The sequence below is a fragment of the Magallana gigas genome, chromosome 9 (genome assembly GCF_963853765.1).
Source record: "Magallana gigas chromosome 9, xbMagGiga1.1, whole genome shotgun sequence".
NCBI lineage: Eukaryota > Metazoa > Mollusca > Bivalvia > Ostreida > Ostreidae > Magallana > Magallana gigas.
Window position 1 is genome coordinate 28,786,229 of NC_088861.1, and position 21,867 is coordinate 28,808,095.

Genomic DNA, 21,867 nt, shown 5'->3' on the forward strand with positions numbered 1-21,867 from the left:
CAAACACATCCACTTAATTTAACGCATACACATGTGTATATACAAAAATGTATACAAACAGCATGTAAAAATATTTTAAGAACTACAGAGTTGTCTTTCCTGATTTAAATTACTCCGTAAGGGTCCTAATAAAGAACTTTGCCCAGCTTAGCTATAGCATAGCTTAAGCAGTTTTAGTCCATCAATAGTCATCAAAAATTGAATTTCTTCAGAAAAAAGGAAAACATTTAATTATGTCATTTTTCATTGGGGTTCTTTTCCAGTATGTTTAAAGTAATCATTGAGTTTAGAACAGTATTTTATAGCGTTACAAACCCTCATTAGTTCATAAAATTCTCAACAATAATTTTCTTTTATCTGAATTTTTTGTTGGTTCAGGTTTTTATTAAAAGTATAATTGTTTGTATAACTTATTTTGTGTTATGTGCGTTAAAGCAAGCGGCATAACTCTCAGGAAAAATATACAACCCAAGCGACGACAATTAATTGTACAGCATGCATGCATGTAACGGTTTGACAGAATGATGAGAATTGCCGTTTAAATAAATAATCTTGTTTTGTTTTGGTTGTTTTTTTTTTGGTTTTTATTCATTTCAAATTTTGTTTTAGCATCAGAGGGCCAGAGAGAGAGAGGGGGGGGGGTTGCCCCTCCCCTACTTTTGTGGAAGCAAGTAATAAATGGAAGTAAAAATAAGGAAATCAACAGTGACATTGAAGTAACAAGGAGTACATGTACTACAACCCCCCCCCCACCCCCCCCCCACCCCCGGAATAGGATTTCCATGATTTTAATTATTGACTTTTTTACTTCTCTTACTTTTTTTCAGATTTTTTGGATGAGGTTGCCCCCCCCCCCCACTAAAAACAATGCTAGATGCCTGGTTTGTCCTTGGTTTTTATCGCTAATGTATTAAACTGATGCGTAGTGTCTGCTCCGTAAAACTGTTGAGATACATGCATTAATGTATTACATGTATAACTCAGTCACAACAAAAGAAAATCCTTCCGCCGCTTTTACACCGGCACCAAGCATCCGTAAATTTATAAATATTCATAAATCAAAATCTAAATAAGTTTGAATTAATTCTGAAAAATATCTCGTGCGATAATCTATTCCTACCTTGCTTACACATTTAAAATATAATTATATGTATTTATGTACTTACTGCAAATGCATATTGAATGTTGATATAAGACTATATAAAACTGTATAAAACTATAACTTATCGGATCCAGGGGGCCCCTGGCACCCCAGGTGACGATATACCTGAGGGTCTCTGCGGAGATGTTGCCTCGCTTATTTTGTAATTTATTGAATAATATATATATATATTTGTTATACTTTCATGTTAAATACTGAAATCTGATTGGTTAAGACGCAGTTAATAATATTTACTATTACCCTCAGCGTTAGGAACGCACTTGGCAACGGGTAACATTAAAAAATGTTACATGCGCGAAAATTATGCGCGTACGGTTCGCTGTAGAATTCACGTTATTCCTATATAAAAGCAGTAAAATTTTCTTAAAAATTTTAAAAAAGACATTCAGTATAACAAAATAAATAGTGCCTGTTTGGGAGGATAACAGTTGAAATTGACACCCCTCGAAAACCATTGTCAACCTCCGCTTCGCGTCGGTTGACAATGGTTTTCTCGGGGTGTCAATTTCAACTGTTACCCTCCCAAACAGGCACTATTTATATAATATATTCCTTCCTGTCTGATATCTTCCCCTGTGTTAATTGCTCTTTCACGGAATCTTTACTCTCCGCTTTATCAAAATACAAAATGTTCGTGCAAATTTTTCGCGCCAATCATAGAATGACGCGCTCATTACAGACACTGGTAATGGGGGGTGGGGGGGGGGGGGGGGGTGTTACAATCAACTTACAATCATATTTTGTTTTATAGTGACAGAATTCCTATAAGATGCATGCACACTCACTTAGCCTTTGTGGGCTTTAGCAAATTAGAAAAAAAAAATATCGTACAATTATGATGTTCAATCACTACATTGTAGTATAAGTCAGAGAGAATTTAATAAAAATAATCAAAATTTTCGCACACTGTGAAATATGCAATGATATTAAATTACGCCAATTTTGTTTTGTTCCGATTATACATGCACGTACCAATGAAATCTCTTACAGTACAGATAAATATTTATATAAAGTAAGTACTGTACGAAATAAATGAATTCTATAGAACATTGCAACTTTTGATAAGCCAGACTCGGAAATCGGTGATCGTCTTTTAGTCGAGACATGAATACTTGATAGTTACAGCTATATGAGTTGTATTTTAAAGAATTTCATATTTCTTCAAAATCGTACTTTTATCATGATTACTCTGAATGAAGAGACGTTATCCTCTATGGAAAAATGAAATCAAACAGGGTGTAGAATTTTATCTTTTAAATACAAGTATAAATGTACATGTACAATGTACTTTGAAAATCAATGTATATACATGTAGCAAACCAATTGTTTTACTCGTCTGGATGAAAATGATGTTACTTGTGCTTAGATCTCCAAAAAAAAAAAAGCTCAAAAATATGATAAAAAATTACATCAGCTGGGTATTTTGTTTTCTATTTCTAAACCACAGTGATTTTAATTTTCAACTCTAACAGGGCTAAAATCTACACGATCCAGTTCTAACCAGTTTTTCGATCGATCGAAATCTTCAGTAACTTAGTCACGGATCGACTGCACGAAATAATCGTGATGATGTCAGACTCAAATTCTCCTATTAGAAGACTCGTGTTTTTTCGTCTTCTCTTGCGTACAAATGTACATTAGATGTACCAATAGTTTTAATAGTTACTTTTACCTATCTTATATAATTAATTCAATGATTTATATATAAACAAAACAATGTTTGTTTTTTTTAAATATGATTCGTGTGTGCTATGAAGGTAGCGATCGTTGCAGAAAAAACATAATTCGCAGACGCAAAGTAGAAAATAATTCATAACAGGGTTGCAAATGAATAATGAATTATTTTAAAATTAAAATTGCTGAATGGTTATAAATGTAAACTCATGTGTTTTCTCTGCGCAAGTGTAGAATATTTCGAAATATTGTACACTTTTGCACAGAAAACATATGAGTAGCTCTTGTTTCTATTTCGGAAAATTTTACACACACAATTTACAAATTTTAATTGATTCACTCAGCAAAGGATATAAATCAAAACCCCATTAATTTAAAGTTTACATATTTCAAAGGTATGGCCGTTTTGATAAAAAAAAAAGTAATGCCCCGAGTGAAAAAAAAAATACTGAAAACTTTTTTTTTTTTTAGATATTAATTAATCGACTTCTTCATTCCGGCTGCCGATTTTTACGACATTGGCTCATTAATTCTGTTAAAGTTTTTGCATATTGATTATATTATCAAACAATTTTTAAAAATTTTTTTTTTTGGTTGCCTTTCATAAAGATACATGTATGCGCAACAATAACAGTGGACCAGTCTATATGGATTATACCTATAAGAGTTATCTATCGTTACATATTGAACATTTTTGCTATTTTGTGCTAATTACTTATTTTAAAGTAATATCTTTATTAAAATCATCATTTATATCGTAAAAAAAATTAAAAACATTCAAATTATCCATAAAGTAAAAGGCAGATGTATAGATTTTCTCGGAAGTCTTGTTTTCCCCACCAGGCGTGTATTAGGCTTACCTTAGCGTAACCCCGAGAAATACCTGTATCGCCATGGAACCGTAAATGGTTTGTAGTTTGTTTATGAATTAAGGAAAATGTTATCAAACTTCTACACTGGATATCATGCACGTTCTTTTTTTTTCGCTGTAGGTCTTTTAACTTACCGAGAGATACGGTCGTTTTCCGGTACTGTAACGAATATTCGCCGGTAGCGAAGATTTAAAAAAATATATATATTGGAGGAAACGATGTATCTTAGCTAGGTAATTTTAGGCCTAATACAGAAATAAATATTCGATCAGTGTGAGGAGTTGTTTGACATTTGTACGAAAATTTATCTTATAATTTACATTAACGTAAGAAAAGGAGGTGCGTCGATTTACCCAAATGAACCCGAATGGCGATCCATATGGAAAATTATTTCAATAAACGATTATTTTATAGTATCAGTCTTGTTAGTTCTTACAAATTTTAAATGAATTAATTTGTGAAATAATTTCTACAAAATCATATATGGGTTGTTAATCATTATTTCGTCAAGTTAATGAACATGTCAATAATATAACATTGTTTGGGGGAGGGGGGGGGGGGGGGGGGGGTAATATTGAGGGTAGAGCATTGATTTATACCAATATTATGACAAATAACTAATATTAAATTTAAATGAATATATATATTCTATGGATACTGAGTTTAATCTAACAAAAGTACTGAGAGGTCCTGATTTTGATGGAGAAAACATTATTTATTACAGTCTGCCTTATCTACAGCCTTACATGTATATTTTTCTATCATTCCTAAAACATTATTTTAGGATGGTGAGAGCATTATTAATTTATCGATGTTTTCATACTTTTGACAATTTGTAATGAGATTTATTGTCATGTCTCAAATGAATATAATTATAAGAAAGACTTGAAATGAACATTGCATGTACATGTTTTTATTATCTTAATCAAATCTATTTGATCTAAAATGGTCAGAGGATTTAATACTTTAAATTGTCATCATATAGGGAGTCTATAACTTAAATATGATTAATAAGTGTTATCTTTGAAATTGTGAAAATTTTTTAATTTATGATGTCTTCAATGATGGAGCACAAAACATATTCCCGCTGATAATCGGCTTGTAAAAATTTATCCTGAGAAAAATATGAAATTTATTTTATTTTAAAGAATATTTTATTCAAAAGGCAAAGCCAACAATCAAGTTTAATGATATGTGAATGATCAATCTGACATGAAACTAGTTGAATCACTGAAAAATTTGTTTAAAGAAACATTAATAGATTTTCCTGTGTCAAAAAAAGACAATTTCAGCATATGTAAATGAGTTCGTTTCCATGGCAATAACCATCAAACTTACCCATGTTCAAAAAATTTGAAAAAAATTAAATGCAAATTGAAAATGTCACAAAAGACAAACGGACAATTATCTTGTCAAGAACACTTTTCTTAGCAAATAAAATGTTGCTTTAGAACTATGACATTAACTAATTGTAATACATGTAACTGTTCTTTTGTTCTTGCAGAAATCAATAAAAAATTCATCATCTGAAGGTGTCCAACCATGGACAGCCGTACTTGGGCCCAGGATGTGTTACGTTGTCAGCTCTGTGAGACCCCGGGCCCCCCTTTATATTGTGACATTTGTCACATACATCTGTGTAAAGCCTGTGTGGGGGAACATCTCATAGATGAATCTACAGACCACAAAGTGGTGCCATTTAAAAAGCGGGGACTTAATCCTAAATGTTCAAAGCATCCCACACAATTATGTGACCTTCTTTGTGAACAATGTGACATTCCTATTTGTGTGGAGTGTGTTTCCTCTAATGAACATCTAGGACACAAGCAAGTCGGCATTTTAAAAATACAAGATACCAATAGGGAAGCCTTAAAAAAAGATCTACAAGAATTAGAAAATTTCATTTATCCTAAATACCAAGAGATTGCATCTAATATCCCAGTTCAGAGAGCTGATCTTATTAAAAACTCCAAGAAATTAACAACAGCTTTATACAAACATGGAGAAGAATTGCACAGAGAAATAGACATTGCCATCCTAAAATTCAAATCTGATGTGGATAAAATGGAATCCGAACATCTGTTTGTTCTTGATAGGCAGGAATATAAAATCAATCACAGTATTTCTGAAATTGAACAGAGCATTGCTGATCTGAAGAAATTACTGAACTCCAGTGATGCCGGCCTTGTCACTGCCTACAAGTCAAAGAATGCTGAATTCAGAAGATTGCCTCCTAAACTCACAGTTTCCTTACCAAGATTCACCCCTCAGAAGATTAACAAAGAACAGATTTATCAGCAGATTGGTTCTCTGACAGCATTATCCATCAAAACAGAAGAAAATGGCTACACAATGGATTCTGCCGGTGTTGAGTCCTCTCCCCCGAACAAACCGCTCATTGATGTACCACTGATCATCACAGATATAAACACAGAGTATGGAGGATCTAATAGATTAGGCAGTGTGTCCTGTCTGAGTGATGATGAAGTGTGGGCGAGTGGTACGGACAACATGATGAGACTCTACAATCTCCACAGTAAACTAGTGAAGTCCATCCAAACAAAGTCAGGGAATGTGCCATACAACATAGCAGTGACACAGAGTGGTGAACTAGTTTATACTGATCCCAAGGACAGAACAGTGAACATAGTGAATAATACACAGATACAAACAATGATCAGACTACAGGGGTGGAGACCTCTCTATGTCTGTAGTACCTCCTCTGGTGACCTCCTGGTTGTCATGGTCACTGATGATAAGAAACAAGCAAAAGTCGTACGTTACTCTGGCTCCACAGAGACACAAACAATTCAATACAATGACAAAGGACAACCTCTCTATTCATCTGAACTTTTCACTAAATACATCAGTGAGAACAAGAACCTAGATATCTCTGTTGCTGATTCTGCAGCCCGTGCAGTAGTGGTGGTCAATCAGGCCGGGAAATTCGGGTTTACCTACTCCGGGCCTCGATCGCTCTACTACCAAGAAACCATTTGGACCATTCGGAATCACTACAGACAGCAAGGGTCGGATCCTGATAACAGATGGTAACAACAACTTTATTCACATCCTAGATCAGGACGGACAGTTCCTCCGCTACATTGACAACTGTCATTTAGAATATCCATACGGTTTATGTTTGGACACCAGAGACAACCTCTTTGTGGCTGAATGGAAAACAGGTTACATGAAGAAAATCCAGTATTAACATGTGAACAAACTCAAACTGTGATCAATATTTTATGTGTAGTTGTGTGTACGAAGTAAATATCAAGTGTCAATGTAAATAAACTGACTGTGTTATAAGGAGGCTGGATGGTCAGCAAATTAAGGTACCTCACTACACCTAGACTTGTACTTTTTAAGACACTACGTCACAAGGTGGCAATTTAAATGTTTTGTTAAACTGTTTATATTGTTCGTTTAGCTTAGTGGTTAAAATATTGGGCTTCTGAACCGCAGATCTTGCGTTCGAATCCGCTTGGAGCTTTTGCTCATGTTTACTGAATTAAATTTTCGAAGATGTAATTCTTCATCCAAAATTGCACATTTATTTGCCTATTTAACTTAAATATCTTCTTATCCATTATGATATTTATCATAATCAAGTAATTTTCTGCTGATTTGAGAAAATATTTCAAGGTGTAGTGAGCTACATGTACCTTAAGCATCAAATCAATGTATTGCTATATCCTTATACAGAACTCTTCTTCTTAGAAGATCAATATTGTGTAAATATGGCCAACCCTATCCAGCTTTCTTAAATGATGTACATCAACAAACTGTTTATAAATATAATTTTAATATATATCAAATAAATTTTAATACCAAACTGTGTGTATATTAGTATGTGTTATCATGGTATTACTAATATGTTTCATTAAACTGGTGACGTCGTGTATATATAATATATACATGTATTATATGTCTTGAATACTTTCAATATATGTATTACATGTATCTATATACACTCAACAAAACTTCTATAACCATTTTAACAATTAAGACTTGGACTTTCATTAGGACGTAGCCATCTATTTCTTGAGTCAAAACAAGTTAAAAATGACGCGGTTTGAAGCAAAATATGCACCAATGCGTGGTCTGAACTCAAAAGCCAGACAAATCTTGTTGATTTCAAAGAGCCATGGCTGACTGCCTAGCAATGAAGTAGACATGCTTACGTCACATTGCTGTTTGACACAACTACCTTAAGTCCAAGCTTTTCTTTAAATGGTTCTAAGTGTTCACCCTGATAAATAGAATCATTTGAAAACTACAAAATGAAATAATGTTCAGTTTTCAATATTTCATAACTGAAATGTCTTTTCCTGAATAGCACAGATAAAATAAGACAACAAAAATTAAAATCAGTTATCCATTGTGAAACGTTGAAACATCAAATTGACATTTTTCTGCGCAAGTGATTGCCAATATTCTGTGATTATTATTATTTTTTTATGATAGCTTAAAAAAAAGACCACTTAAGTTAACATGGCCAAAATTATCATTCAGAAAACTACATAAGGCGTTAGAAGATTGGTGTCTGTTTTGTTTCTACAATATAAAATGGTACTCACTTTAAATGTGATGTTTATTTTTTCCTCAACATTGTTTTAATTAAATAGTAAGCAATTCAAAGGAAATGTTACTTTGATTAAGATTTTCTCTTCCATAAGTGTATTGTCATATCCATGGCAATTTACAACAATCCAAACTCTCTGAGCGAAATTCAACCAAACCGGAAGTGTTTGTGATAAATAGCAAAGGTCAGGGTCTCGGTTCGCAACCCAAGGTCAAGGTCAATGCATCGTCCTGAACTATTGGAAAGTTACATGTAAGAGGAAATCGGTCACCCCGACGACAATACAAATACATGACGTACATGTGCCTTTATCATATAGACAATACATTATACTGGGTGAACACTTACAAGTTTTGATCGGGGCATGGTCAAAACCACTAAAAGCCGAATGGTACCGCTGCGCCGTAAGTTGCAACTCTCTTTGTAACACGTTTAATGTATAAAACTGTAGCTCCCAGGTCGTCCATCAGAGTTTTTATTTCAGACCGGGAGCTAAAGACCTGCAGCTAGAAAACTATCTATGTCTTACCTTCTGTTAAATTGTAAGGAAATCATATCCCATGCACAGTCAGTACGAAATATATCAACCGTTGAGCATTATGACGTCATTCTGCATCATTTTTAAAAGTGGGGGGGGGGGGGGACAGACTCATCCAAGAAATCTTGACAAGCAAAAAAAAAAAAACAAAATAAAATAAAAGTAAAAAAGGAAAAGGTTTTTTCAAAATCCTTGAAATCCTTATGGGGGGGGGGGGGGGGGGGTTGGCGGTATTCATTCCATGTTAAATACTGGAATCTGATTGGTATAGACGAAGTTAATAATCCGTTTTATTATACTTTCATGTTAAATACTGAAATCTGATTGGTAAAGACGCAGTTGGTAATCCGTTCTATTACCCTTAGCGTTAGCAACACACTTGGCAACGGGTAACACAACGAATTGTTACATGTGCGTAAATTATGCGCGTACGGTTCGCCGTAGAATTCACTTCATTTCTATGTAAAAGCAGTAAAATTTTCTTTAAAATTAAAAAATTCAGTATAATAAAATAAATAGTGCCTGTTTGGGAGGGTAACTGTTGAAATTGACACCCCTCGAAAACCATTGTCAACCTCCGCTTCGCGTCGGTTGACAATGGTTTTCTCGTAGTGTCAATTTCAACTGTTACCCTGCCAAACAGGCACTACAATGTATTTATATAATGTTGAATTATAAAATATCGGTATATTTTGATTTGTCGTTATTGATTTCTGCCGAATGAACACTATTTTCTGACACTATTCCTAGTTTATTATGATATACAATATAACTGAATTGAAATATATACTTCGTTGACTTTTCCAATATAATTATTTATCGGCTTACCCATCATTGCCTCTTTAGCTCACCTGAGCTGAAAGCTCAAGTGAGCTATTCTGATCACATTTTGTCTGTCGTCCGTCCATCCGTCCGTCTGTCCGTCTGTCCGTAAACTTTTCACATTTTCAACATCTTCTCAAGAAGTACTGAGCCAATTTCAACCAAACTTGGCACAAATCATCCTTGGGCAAAGGGGAATCAAAGATGAGAAAATTAAGGGCCACACTCTTTTTTAAGGGGAGATAATTAAAAATTAATGAAAAAGGTGGTGTAGATTAATAGTTGTGAAAATCATGATCCCTGTGGGTAGGGTGGGGCCACATTGGGGGGTGTTAAAGTTTTACATAGGAGTATATGGAGTAAATCTTTAAAAATCTTCTTCTCAGAAAATAATCAGCCAGATGATTCTTTATAATTGTTAAGACTTTGGCTCCAGGACAATTCTTCGGCTTCACAAGAAGGTTCAGAGTTTGATGTAGCTTTAAATCCCATATATAAACAATTGTTAAGGATCTTTTTGAGAACTGCAATACTCAACGTGTGATATGACTATAAAATCATCCTGTTAGAAAAGGGACTAATGATGATAAACATAAGAATATCCAGGGGGGAATGGGTTTTATTTATACAGGATCTACATGTATTTATTATTGTACATCGTCCAGATTGTTTGTATTATGACTCAATTAAGCTGATTTTATCATACCTATTGTTCCTCAGGTGAGCGATGTGGCCCATGGTCCTCTTGTTTAGAAATCTTTTTGAGGTTTTTTTTTAATAGCCGGAATAGACATGTACTTCAACTATCAACATAATATAGTTTGAGTAATCAATTGTTTGTTAAACCTATCAAAGAAAACATTTCTTTCCATCTTCATGGAACCTGAACGATGAGTTCATAGGCGTCAGAACCCCCATCACCATTTTTTTTTTTACAATAACATAAGTTACAATATCGTTTACTTATTTGAACACCGCTTCTCCTGCCTTCTCCAACAGGAAGGTGGTTATTTGTAGTTCAAAATTTAACTTATATTTTTCTTAATTTACTTGCAATTGGCAACTGTAATAAATAGCGTTCAAATTCAAAACCGAAATTTAATTGTTTTATAAATTCTGTCTAATTATAGTCCCTTTATTGACGATTCTTGAATATCATATACTAGTAACACACAAGTTATAATTCCAATTTAAAAATAAATTAACCCCCATTGTGGTCCTATCCTACCCCTGGGGATCATGATTTGAGCAAACTTGCTCCACACATACACACAAGTTACAGTTTCCCCAGCAACTTGGTTTTTGAGAAGAAGATTTTGAATAGTTTTTCCCTAGATATTCCCATATAAGAATTCGGACCCCCCCCCCCCCCCCCCCCCCCCCCATTGTGGACACAGTCTACCCCAGAATCGTGATTTAAACAAACTTGATTTTACACTACCAACGCTTGCTTTCACATAAATTTTAGTTTTTCTGAATAATTTTTGAGAAGGTTTTTAAAAAATATCAACAATATTCAATATAGTTCTTAATTACCCCCCCCCCTTTTAAAAGAGGGCGTGATCGTTCATTTTAACAAACTTGAATCCCCTTTACCCAATTATGCTTCAAGGTTGGTCTATTTGAAATCCGCCCATGCAGCAGTTCTGGAGAAGTCAAAAATGTAAAAAAAAAAAAAAAAAAAAAAGTTTACAGCTAGACGGGCTGACAAACAGACGGACGCTGGACAAAAAGTGATTAGAAAAGTTCATTTGAGCTTTCAGTTCAAGTGAGCTTCAAATTAAAATCATCCAGGAAAAGGCGGCTTATACATTTTCTCGGATGGTGTTTGAACTTTGCGTAAATATACTGACCCGGTTTTTTATTTATTTTTTTGTTTTTGTTTGGGGGGGGGGGGGGGTTAATTGATGAACATAAAGTTTACTTTTAAGTTCTATAATCAATAATTCAGCAAGGGATTTCCGGGTAATTATGGGCAGTAATTCGGTCATCGATATCTACAAGCATTTTAAACGAATAATTATTAAGATGTATTTTTTCCTTTGTTAACATGTATTTGTGCTCCCTTTTTATAGTCGGTGTTACAGATTATTTTTCTCAATAGTTTTATTAATAGCGAGCGCAGCTCGCCGGCGCGCAGCGCCGGCGAGCGAAGCGAGCTCTAAGAACCAGTGTGCGCGGGAAAAAGAACGAGCTAAACCTACAGTTCATCAAACAAATTTTTTTGTCTACGTCCCATAATGCTCTCTAATGTTTTCACCCGTGGTGCTATGCCAAAAATGGCCGACTTTTAACTCGTAATTAACGGCGACTTAAAGTTTAAAGACACGTTTTGAGTGCTGCATATGCTTTGGCTAGACTCAAAAGATTTGTTACATGCTTCCATACCTTCGTATTGAGTCGAGAAACGTTAACAAAGACGAACAAAATCATGGATGACGTCACAGTGCACTCGCGCTATATTTCCCGCGATAAATTTAGAGGTGGATCAAACATCTGTAATGAGTGTACTAGCTATTTCAGTAAAGACTGCGATAACTGCCTCATTGACATATGATTTGTTTTTAATTTTTTTTAATATAGAGAATTTATAAATAAATACTAGCAAGAGACATACTTTACTGTCATATCGATCCATTTTTAAGCTAATTGTACATGCATGTAGGCAGGTATACAAGTATATGAGTAGGGAGGAAATAAACAATAGGACATTTTGAACTAAATAAAAAGGAACAAATGGAAAAAAAAAATAAACAGTTAAAAAATTTATGTAGATATTGCATATAGTCTGGCCATTAAATTTAAAAGTGGGAAATTACACACCTACAAACAGGGATCAGGCGCTCTCTCTCTCTCTCTCTCTCTCTCTCTCTCTCTCTCTCTCTCTCTCTCTCTCTCTCTCTCTCTCTCTCTCTCTTGGTAGGGGTTGCGCTGTATGTATCATAACCATTAAAATTAATACCTTAACCATACTTATTGTAGAGCAATACTCTCTCAAAAATTCTTAAACGTTCGTTGATACCTAAATAACACTAGGTTGACAATGATGCAAGGTATTTGTAATTCTTGCTGCGCTCGCCAGAACGGTAGCACCGTAAAACATATTATATAAAGACAAGAAAAAACAAAAACAAACAAAAACCTTCAGCACTTCAACTGAAATGAAATATAACATTTAAAAGTTAATTATAATCATCCATCATGTGAACGGCAGGGGATTTCCTTCGCGGGTGTATGGATTCTGTGTAAGAGTTATCTATCTTTACGAACATTGAGCCTTTTTTCTTTTTTGTCTAATTACTTAATTAAAAGTAAAAAATTTTCATTCTATGATAATTAATTTAGTTAAGTAGAATAAAATATCAAAGAAAACATTCAAATTAACCATCAGGTAAAAGGCAGACGTACTGATTTTCTCGACAGACTTGTATTCCATGCCATGCGTGTTTTAGACCTAGCATAACACCACTGAGAAACCAATCGGCAATCCTCGGCTGATTCCGCTTCGCTCCATGTTAATGTCGAGTGCGCGAGACATCCGAGTAGTTCCGAGTGCTGAGAAACCTCGCCATGTTTGATTTGTAAAGGTTTGTAGTTTCAGTTTGTTTTAATATGAATTTTTTTTATAAGGACAATGTTATCAATATTAATTAATACTGTATTCAAGGTTGTACACTGGTTATCATGCACGTTATTTCACTTTATCACCGCGAGTTACAAAACAAACTAGACAAGTGTGGGGGGGGGGGGGGGGGGAGGGGAGATACGGACAGACCAAGTTATGCGCAGATCCTAGGGAGGGGGGGGGGTGGTCAACGTAAGACATCATTCAAATTAAAATTGACAAAATTTTAGGACTTGTGCATGTGAGATGGGGAATGTTTGTTCGTTCGCCCTAAAATGTGTTCGCCCATGACGCCTTTCGCCCTATAATTTCCATTTGTCCTAGTTATCTAGTTATCCTTTTGCCCTAGGTCTGTACGCCCTTGATTCAGTTTGCTTTATACTCTGTCCCAAGATATCCTGGATTTACATTTTGCTTAATTGCATGATATTTATAAATACCTCAGGGTTCAAACGATGTTTAATATTTGTATTAAACTGACCCATGGGAGATGAAGAGAGGAATGACGCCCGAGGCACTCCAAATAAATTGTTCATGTTTCATTCACATAGGATTCACTGTTAACTTTGCACTCACAATTGCCGAGGCACTCCAAATAAATTGTTCATGTTTCATTCACATAGCATTCACTGTTAACTTTGCACTCACAATTGCGCTCCGTTTGCGCTCTGCGTTTGCTCACCAAATTCCATTAAGCCTGTGCTCACTGTTCGCTCAAAGTGCTTTCACCGTGTGCTCACCATTCAGTCATGGTTCAAGTGGCAAAGTAGAACGTTTCAGGGACTGTATTTTAATTAAATGATGTGGTTGATGAACGAGGTTTAGGTGGAGCGAACAAGTGTTAGGGCAAATGATAATTAGAGCAAACAGACTCTGGACGAAAGGACTCAAGCGAACAGGTAGATAGGGTGAACAAACATGAAATGGAGAAGGGTCACAAACCGAAAAAAAATTTTGATCAGCAAAGTGAACGAAAAAAAAACTCTGTAGTAAGACTGTTAGGAAATACACTAGGTTTAGGGCCTTTATGCTATATTACCGGGTATACATGCATCTACATATGTAGTGGGGGGGGGGGATTCTCTAGACTCTACCTTCCTCCCTGTGACTACAAATTTGACAATTCACTTATAGATATGATATTTTAAGAATTAGTAAAACAAGCTTGCCAATTTTTTTTATTATAAAATATGTAACTGTACTTTTGTTCTTACAGAAATCCTATAAAAATCAACTGAAGGTATTGACCATGGACCCCCGCAACTGGGCCCAGGATGTGTTACGGTGTCAGCTCTGTGAGACTCCTGTACCCCCGTTATACTGTGACATCTGTCACATACATCTGTGTAAAACCTGTGTGGGGGAACATCTCTTAGAGGAATCTAAAGAACACAAAGTAGTGCCATTTAAAAAGCGGGGACTTAATCCTAAATGTTCAAAACATTCCACACAGTTATGTGAACTTCATTGTGAACAATGTAACATTCCTATTTGTGTGGAGTGTGTCTCTTCTAGTGAACATCTAGGACACAAGCAAGTGGGCATTTTAAAAATACTAGATACCAATAGGGAAGCCTTAAAAAAAGATCTACAAGAATTAGAAAATTCCATTTATTCTAAATACCAAGAAATTGCCTCTTATATCCCAATTCAGAAAGCTGATCTGAATAAAAACTCCAAGAAATTAACAACAGCTCTAGACAAACATGGAGAAGACTTGCACAGAGAAATAGACATCGCCATTCAAAAACTGAAATCTGATGTGGATGAAATGGAATCCAAACACCTGGTTGTCCTTGATAAGCAGGAAAATGAAATCAAATGCAGTATTTTTGAAATTGAACAGAGCATCGATGATTTGAAGAAATTACTTAACTCCAATGATGTCAGCCTTATCACTGCCTACAAATCTAAGAATGCCAAATTCAGAAGATTGCCGCCTAAACTCACAGTTTCCTTACCAAAATTCACCCCTCAGAAGATTAATAAAGAACATATTTATCAGCAGATTGGTTCTCTGTCAGCATTATCGATCAATACGGAAGAACGTGGCTACACAATGGAATCTCCCGGTGCTGAGTCCTGTCCCCTGGACAGACCGCTCATTGTTGTACCACGGATCATCACAGATATAAACACAGGGTATGGAGAATCTAATGAATTACTCAGTGTGTCCTGTCTGAGTGATGATGAGGTATGGACGTGTGGTACAGACAACATGATGAGACTCTACAACCTCCACGGTAAACTAGTGAAGTCAATCCAAACCAAGTCAGGGAACGCACCATTAGACATAGCAGTGACACAGAGTGGTGAACTAGTTTATACTCATCCCAGTGATAGAACTGTGAACATTATGAAGAGTACACAGATACAGACAGTGATCAGACTAAGGGGGTGGTATCCTCTCTATGTCTGTAGTACCTCCTCTGGTGACCTCATGGTTGTCATGATCACTGATAATAAGAAACAAGCAAAAGTTGTGCGTTATTCTGGCTCCACAGAGAAACAAACGATTCAATACAATGACAAAGGACAACCCTTCTATTCATCTGAACTTATTGCTAAATACATCATCGAGAACAAGAACCTAGATATCTGTGTAGCTGACTATAAAGCCCGTGCGGTAGTGGTGGTCAATCAGGCCGGGAAACACCGGTTTACATACACAGGTCCTCCCTCTACTACCAAGAAACCATTTAATCCAGTCGGCATCACTACAGACAGCCAGGGTCGGATCCTGACAACAGACTTTAACAACCATCGTATCCACATCCTGGATCAGGATGGACAGTTCCTCCGCTACATTGACAACTCTCATTTACAGCATCCATCAGGTTTATGTGTGGACACCAGAGACAACCTCTTTGTGGCTGAGTTATACACAGGTAAAGTGAAGAAAATCCAATATAGCATGTAAACAAACTGTGATCATAGTAGTACATGACATTGTGTAATTTTGTGTATATTTACAAAGTAAATATCAAATATCAAAGTAAAATATTTACATTTAAAAATATGTTTCCTTATATGAACTTGCAGAATAGCAAAAATATTTAAACAATAAAATGGTTTCTTTGGTGATTCATTGGGGGGATATGAAGATGGCGATATTGAAGGAAAAAAATTAAATACATAAGTTAGCGGGTTACGGGTTATGTAAATTTTTTCCGCACTAAGCGCGTCCTTCATAACCCTCATGAATCGCCAAAGAAAGCATTTTATTGTTCATATTTATATCTTTCTTTAACAAATTGCTTGAAAAAGGTAGGTAAAAATAATTATACATCAGTACGCTACCTATAAGAAACAGCCAAATCGTCTCCTGTGGGAATTTGAGTATGATATTATCATGATTATTTCGTGCAGACCATGATTTTTTTTTGGATGGCTGTAGGTTTCGACCAATCGATTAACAGGGCCTGTATATTTCAATTCTGCAGTTTTTAAAGAGCTATGACTTAACTAGTGTTTCGGTAAGAAATAGTGGTGATTATTACTAGGTAGATGTAAATATTCAATTCTATGTGATCTTTTTCTTGATGTCATAATGATCATAGCACGCACTTTTCGCTTGTTGGTTGGATTATTGTAAATTTAAAATCTCGGTAATATATGATCAGTTCTAAACAGTTTGCCTTTTTCAAATGTAATTATAAGTACATGTAATAAACAGCAATGTGAATTTTTTAACTTGCTGTTTATTTCTTATTGATTCTGTTTAAGGAACCTGAGTGGTCAACAAATTTACCATCAGAACTTTTCTAAATTTTTAGATATGATTTGTTTGGTCATAAATTATCATTTAGTAAAGAAAAATATTTTCGACTTTAGAATTCAAATATTTTGCTGTATCCTTATACAGAACTCTTCTTCCTATAGGAGATTGATATTACATGTACTTAAGATGGCCAACACCACCCAGCCTTCTTTAATGATATTTCATAAATACATCAACAAACTGTACACAAATATGATTATATGATATATATCAAATAATCCCAAACTGTGTTTATATTTATATATTATGTGTTATCATGGTGTATTTTTCATGTATAAATAATATTATTTCTCACTATCAGTATCTGTATGTTTTGCATGTAAATAAAGTGGCTATGTGTACTTGTTAATAAATGTAAATGATCAGTTGTTGTTGTTCATTAATGTCTTATAATATCAGAAATGCTTTTGACATTTGACAATGCTTTGGAGCTACATTCCGTGCGTGTTAGAAAGTTGAAATTTACGACGCACAAAATTTGCGCTTGTTGTGCATTAAGCTTATTTTTTGCCAATGATTTTTTTTTCAGCGGTGGGTATTTCAATGAGGCGGGAGGCAATTCAGAACAAACAATAATTTTATCATGGCCTAGCTAATATCGTGACTTTATTTGCCTCTTACTTTCTTTTAAAAGCGCTTCCGTGTATCGACCACGGAAAATGAAGATAGTCAGGGACGTATAATTATACTAACCCCCGTGTATACGAAAGTCACCATTCTCACTTTAAACAAACTACATCTCCTCACTTTACGGTTCTGGTGATGATGTTTGAAAGAACATCAAAGGCAAGTACAGTGACAATATAAGTATTATGATGTCCAAGGATATTTTTTGGAATCAAATATTTGTACAGAATGAGTTCGGAAATAAGATTAATCAGTCCAAATTAAAAATACATGTAGCGCAATTTTTATCCCGCATAGAACTGTAGCTCTCAGGTCGTCCATACGAGTTTTGTCCAGACCGGGAGCTACAGACCCAGGCACGTAGCATCGTTTTTGAAATTGGGGGGGGGGGGGGGGGGGGGCAGACTAATCCAAAAAAATCTTGACAACAAGCCAAAAATGAAAAAAAAAAATAAAAAAAGGAAAACGACAAGCACACTTTTAATTTCAATTCAACTTCATTTTTTACATAGTCTTATGAAAGGGGGGGGGAGGGGCAAATCCATGTTAATTTAATTTTGTTGTATGTAAAATTAAGAAAAATCTTTGTTGCGCAAAAAAGTGGCCTGTCTGCACCCCCCCCCCCCCCCCCCGATGCTACGTACATGAGACCTAAACCTAATATCGCTGAAAATATAGTAAATAAATTGAGTAATTCATGTACATTGTACATGTATATATAAGGAATAAGGAATCATTCTTTGAGTATTATGAGGTGATAATTACAGTCGGGGGTGATCAAATCCAATAAAACCCTAAGGGCTTTATGATAGATTTGATCACGCCCCGACCGAAATTATCACCTCATAATATTCAAAGAATGATTCCTTATTACTTATATTTATATAATTTTAAGCCATCGTACGATTAAATATTTAGATATAAATAAGCAAACCCCGCTGGCGTCTCAATTTGGCGTCATTTGTACTATGGGTTATATAGTACAAAATCGATACGCAGTGTTATCACAGGCGAAGAACTTGATCTACCTCTGCCCATGGAAGAAATGTTTACATGGTAAGTGCTTTGATATCCAAATTTCATGATCAGATTATATATGATTAATAAAACTTTCAGATTTATTAATAACTACAGGTAATGTCTTTTTCGACACTGATTCAAGAGCATCAATGAACTGACCTCAATCATACGAAGATGCTCCATGACCTGACCTCGATCTATTGATGTTGCATAATACATGTAGCTGCTAGGAAGACGGCTTGATTTATAAACAAGGTTACGTTATAATGCGACCTCAATAGCAAGTTATGATGGCATTCAATGTTTTTCAGTCGCATTAAATTATTTTAATACAACTCTTTCTTTGTATACATGTACGTGTTAATGCTCTTTGAAGAGCCCTACTCAGTATTCTGAATAAGAAGAAGATACATTAACATTTAATAATTAAAATTATAAAACTAGACAAGGAGTTTAATTTCAAAATTAAATTTGTTGACGGTTTATAATGATGAAATTATGGCGTACAGATTCAAAATATTCTATATTTTGTAAGAATACAGTATTTTTAATTATTTTACATCAAACTGATCATGTTGATTGCTTCTAGCTTTCAATATATCATTATTGCCGATCATTCCTTTAAAAGGAATACCTGTTTTTCATTTTCAATGCTAGCAGATATGATTTACATGTATACGTAATATTGGTTAATTTTAATTTGAAAAATTAAGAAATTAGTATCATGATATAATGCTGGATAGGATTCTACAATTCTTGTTCGATAAATTTCCGTATACGGCGCACTGATCGAGTTGCAACTTTGAAATGAATTTACTGGCTTATGAAAAGGCGCGAAATGATTATCACGATAGGATCGCATATGAGGAACGTGTCAGATTTGATACATGTGTTCAAAGACACTAAAATAGCTGGGTATTTTGACTGTGAGTAATTATTTTTTTTGTATTGTAGTTGTTGAGAAAAATGCGACACAGAAAGCAACTTATGATTTACATGTACGTTTTTTTGAGTATGCCTGATTTTCATGATACTTCAGTTTTTGTTAACAATTTCGGCAGCTTGGTATTTAAAACGAAAATATTCAGGCAGCTACAAAATGCTAATGACAATTGCAAACGTTCACTATTATACCTGTAACTACTACTTATCAGTTACTAATTCTTATCGTTTTCCTTAGTTAGTCTTTCAGCTGAATGGTAATTCTACAAATATCAAAAGTATAAACTAAGTGCATTTAATCATTCTTCTAAATAGGTGCTTAACACATTATAATGTAGCATGGAAAGGTATCCGATACAAGTTGTTTTATGGTTTTCCATGTTTTGAATATATTCTTTGCATGAACATGCTGAGCAGCTATTTGACATATGGAACTAATAGTAACAATAATATTATAAGCTCTCTTTTGCCTTAATGTTTGACGATTTAATTACATTGGATTTTCACTAAGAAACACATGGCGTAACATTTTTTATGACTCGAACATCTTTGTCATTCATTGTAAAAAAAAATGAAAGCTTGTCTTTTTACTTTAACAAAATATCATATAACAGTACAATTTGTAGAGTTAAATTAGCATTTGGTTCAACTACACAATTAGAATAAACTTTTGATAATCAAAAAAGTTGGGGAGGAGGTGTTTTAAATCTTCATACAAAATAATGTTTTTATACCAAGAAATAACAATATCAATATGGCAAGTAAAAGAGAATCTGAATACAAAAAAAAATCTTTATGCTATGCTGCAACAGTTTACATCCTAAATAGGGTGTCTTGACATGGCAAAGATGATAAAAGTGGTATGGGGCACTTCCGTATCGTGACGTATCTCTGATCGAAATAACAATAATATCAAGTATAATTCTGTAAATATTTTCTTTCTCCAAATTGTTATTAAAGAGCATAGTGCAGTGGTTAAGAACGTAACCTACGAATCTGTAAATCATGAGTTCGAATCCCGCTGGGGAATTTATGAGTTCTACCCTTCCAAATTTTTTAAAAATATATTGTTTTCAAATGTTGTGGAATTTGAAAATTCTAAAAAGGTTGATTTCCATGTTCTTTTTATAAAATATGGGCAGGCGTCCAATATAATCTTACTCAACTAAACAGTTACATGACCAGTTTTTAATATCTATAACTATAAACTATTTGAAATTCAATTATAAAAACATATAATAGTCATAGAAATATGAAGTCAATCAGTGCTAAGTTTCTGTACTAAAACATAACACCTGTATTAAATTCTGGAATACGTCCTTCTGGCACTCAAGTTAAATCTAGGGATGAAAGTAAAATCTGTTCATAAATCTTCCATGACACTGAAAGTTTATAAGTGGAAAGGCACAGAAAGGAACTATTAAGATGTAAAAACATGAAGCCAAACTTATAAACTTATTAACCTAATATTTTTTTTTAGTTCTAGCACAGTGTCAAACTTGCCTTATGTATATTATTCAAGTTTTATAACAGCTGTTAGATTCATTGAAAAACTGAATGGTGATATTATTTCCCTACAATTTATCTCATAAGAGTGGCAACTTTACCACTGAGTGCTTAGCCAATTAATTATTATAATTAATAAGGAAGAATCATTAAATAACCCATAGTAGAGGTACACGAACATATAATTAGTGTTTTTTGCAATTACAGTTTTGCAAGCTTAAATAGGTTTCGATGCAATTAATATCGTACATAAAAATAAATACACTAATTGATTTTATAAACCAGGATAAATAAAATTTTAGGGAAATATAAATAAACTTATAAAATAGTATTGATTTCCTTGGTCATTTTTAAAATAATAAGGATGCATCACGAAAAATCCCAATCAGAGGTCCATAGTTTCTTTTACTGGATTACAGTTTTGCAAGCTTAAATAGATTTCGCCGCAATTAATATCGTACAGTCACATGGGTATACTATTAATTAGCACTATAAACAAGGATACAATAAACAGCTTCACTTTGAAACATAAATAAAACATTGGTTTTTATTCTAGTCAATTATTTGTACATGTAAAGAAACTCATAATCTTAACTAAACAAAAAAAGTAAAAACAAAACAAAACATAATTCAGTGCATACATGAAAGACTAAATGAGTAAATTCGCACACTTATGAAAAAGGTGCAGTGGACTTATCTACACGAGTACTTAA

The 21,867-nt window shown here is 34.3% G+C and overlaps 2 protein-coding genes across 2 annotated transcripts; both read left to right on the top strand.

Annotated features, from left to right (window-relative positions):
• Nucleotides 1–3,689: 3,689 nt before the first annotated feature.
• On the top strand, nucleotides 3,690–7,515 carry LOC105317927 (uncharacterized). The gene is made up of 2 exons (XM_011414741.4): nucleotides 3,690–3,744; nucleotides 5,213–7,515. Exon 2 carries the CDS (start codon nucleotides 5,251–5,253, stop codon nucleotides 6,760–6,762), a length of 1,512 nt encoding a protein of 503 aa, XP_011413043.3. The 5' UTR covers nucleotides 3,690–3,744; nucleotides 5,213–5,250; the 3' UTR covers nucleotides 6,763–7,515.
• A 5,658-nt stretch (nucleotides 7,516–13,173) lies between these two features.
• On the top strand, nucleotides 13,174–17,427 carry LOC117691287 (tripartite motif-containing protein 2-like). The gene is made up of 2 exons (XM_066071634.1): nucleotides 13,174–13,240; nucleotides 14,495–17,427. Exon 2 carries the CDS (start codon nucleotides 14,528–14,530, stop codon nucleotides 16,196–16,198), a length of 1,671 nt encoding a protein of 556 aa, XP_065927706.1. The 5' UTR covers nucleotides 13,174–13,240; nucleotides 14,495–14,527; the 3' UTR covers nucleotides 16,199–17,427.
• Nucleotides 17,428–21,867: the final 4,440 nt, after the last annotated feature.

Excerpts from the sequence above, each read along its gene's own strand:
- LOC105317927 (XM_011414741.4), top strand. The coding sequence starts at position 5,251 with ATGGACAGCCGTACTTGGGCCCAGGATGTGTTACGTTGTCAGCTCTGT.
- LOC117691287 (XM_066071634.1), top strand. The coding sequence starts at position 14,528 with ATGGACCCCCGCAACTGGGCCCAGGATGTGTTACGGTGTCAGCTCTGT.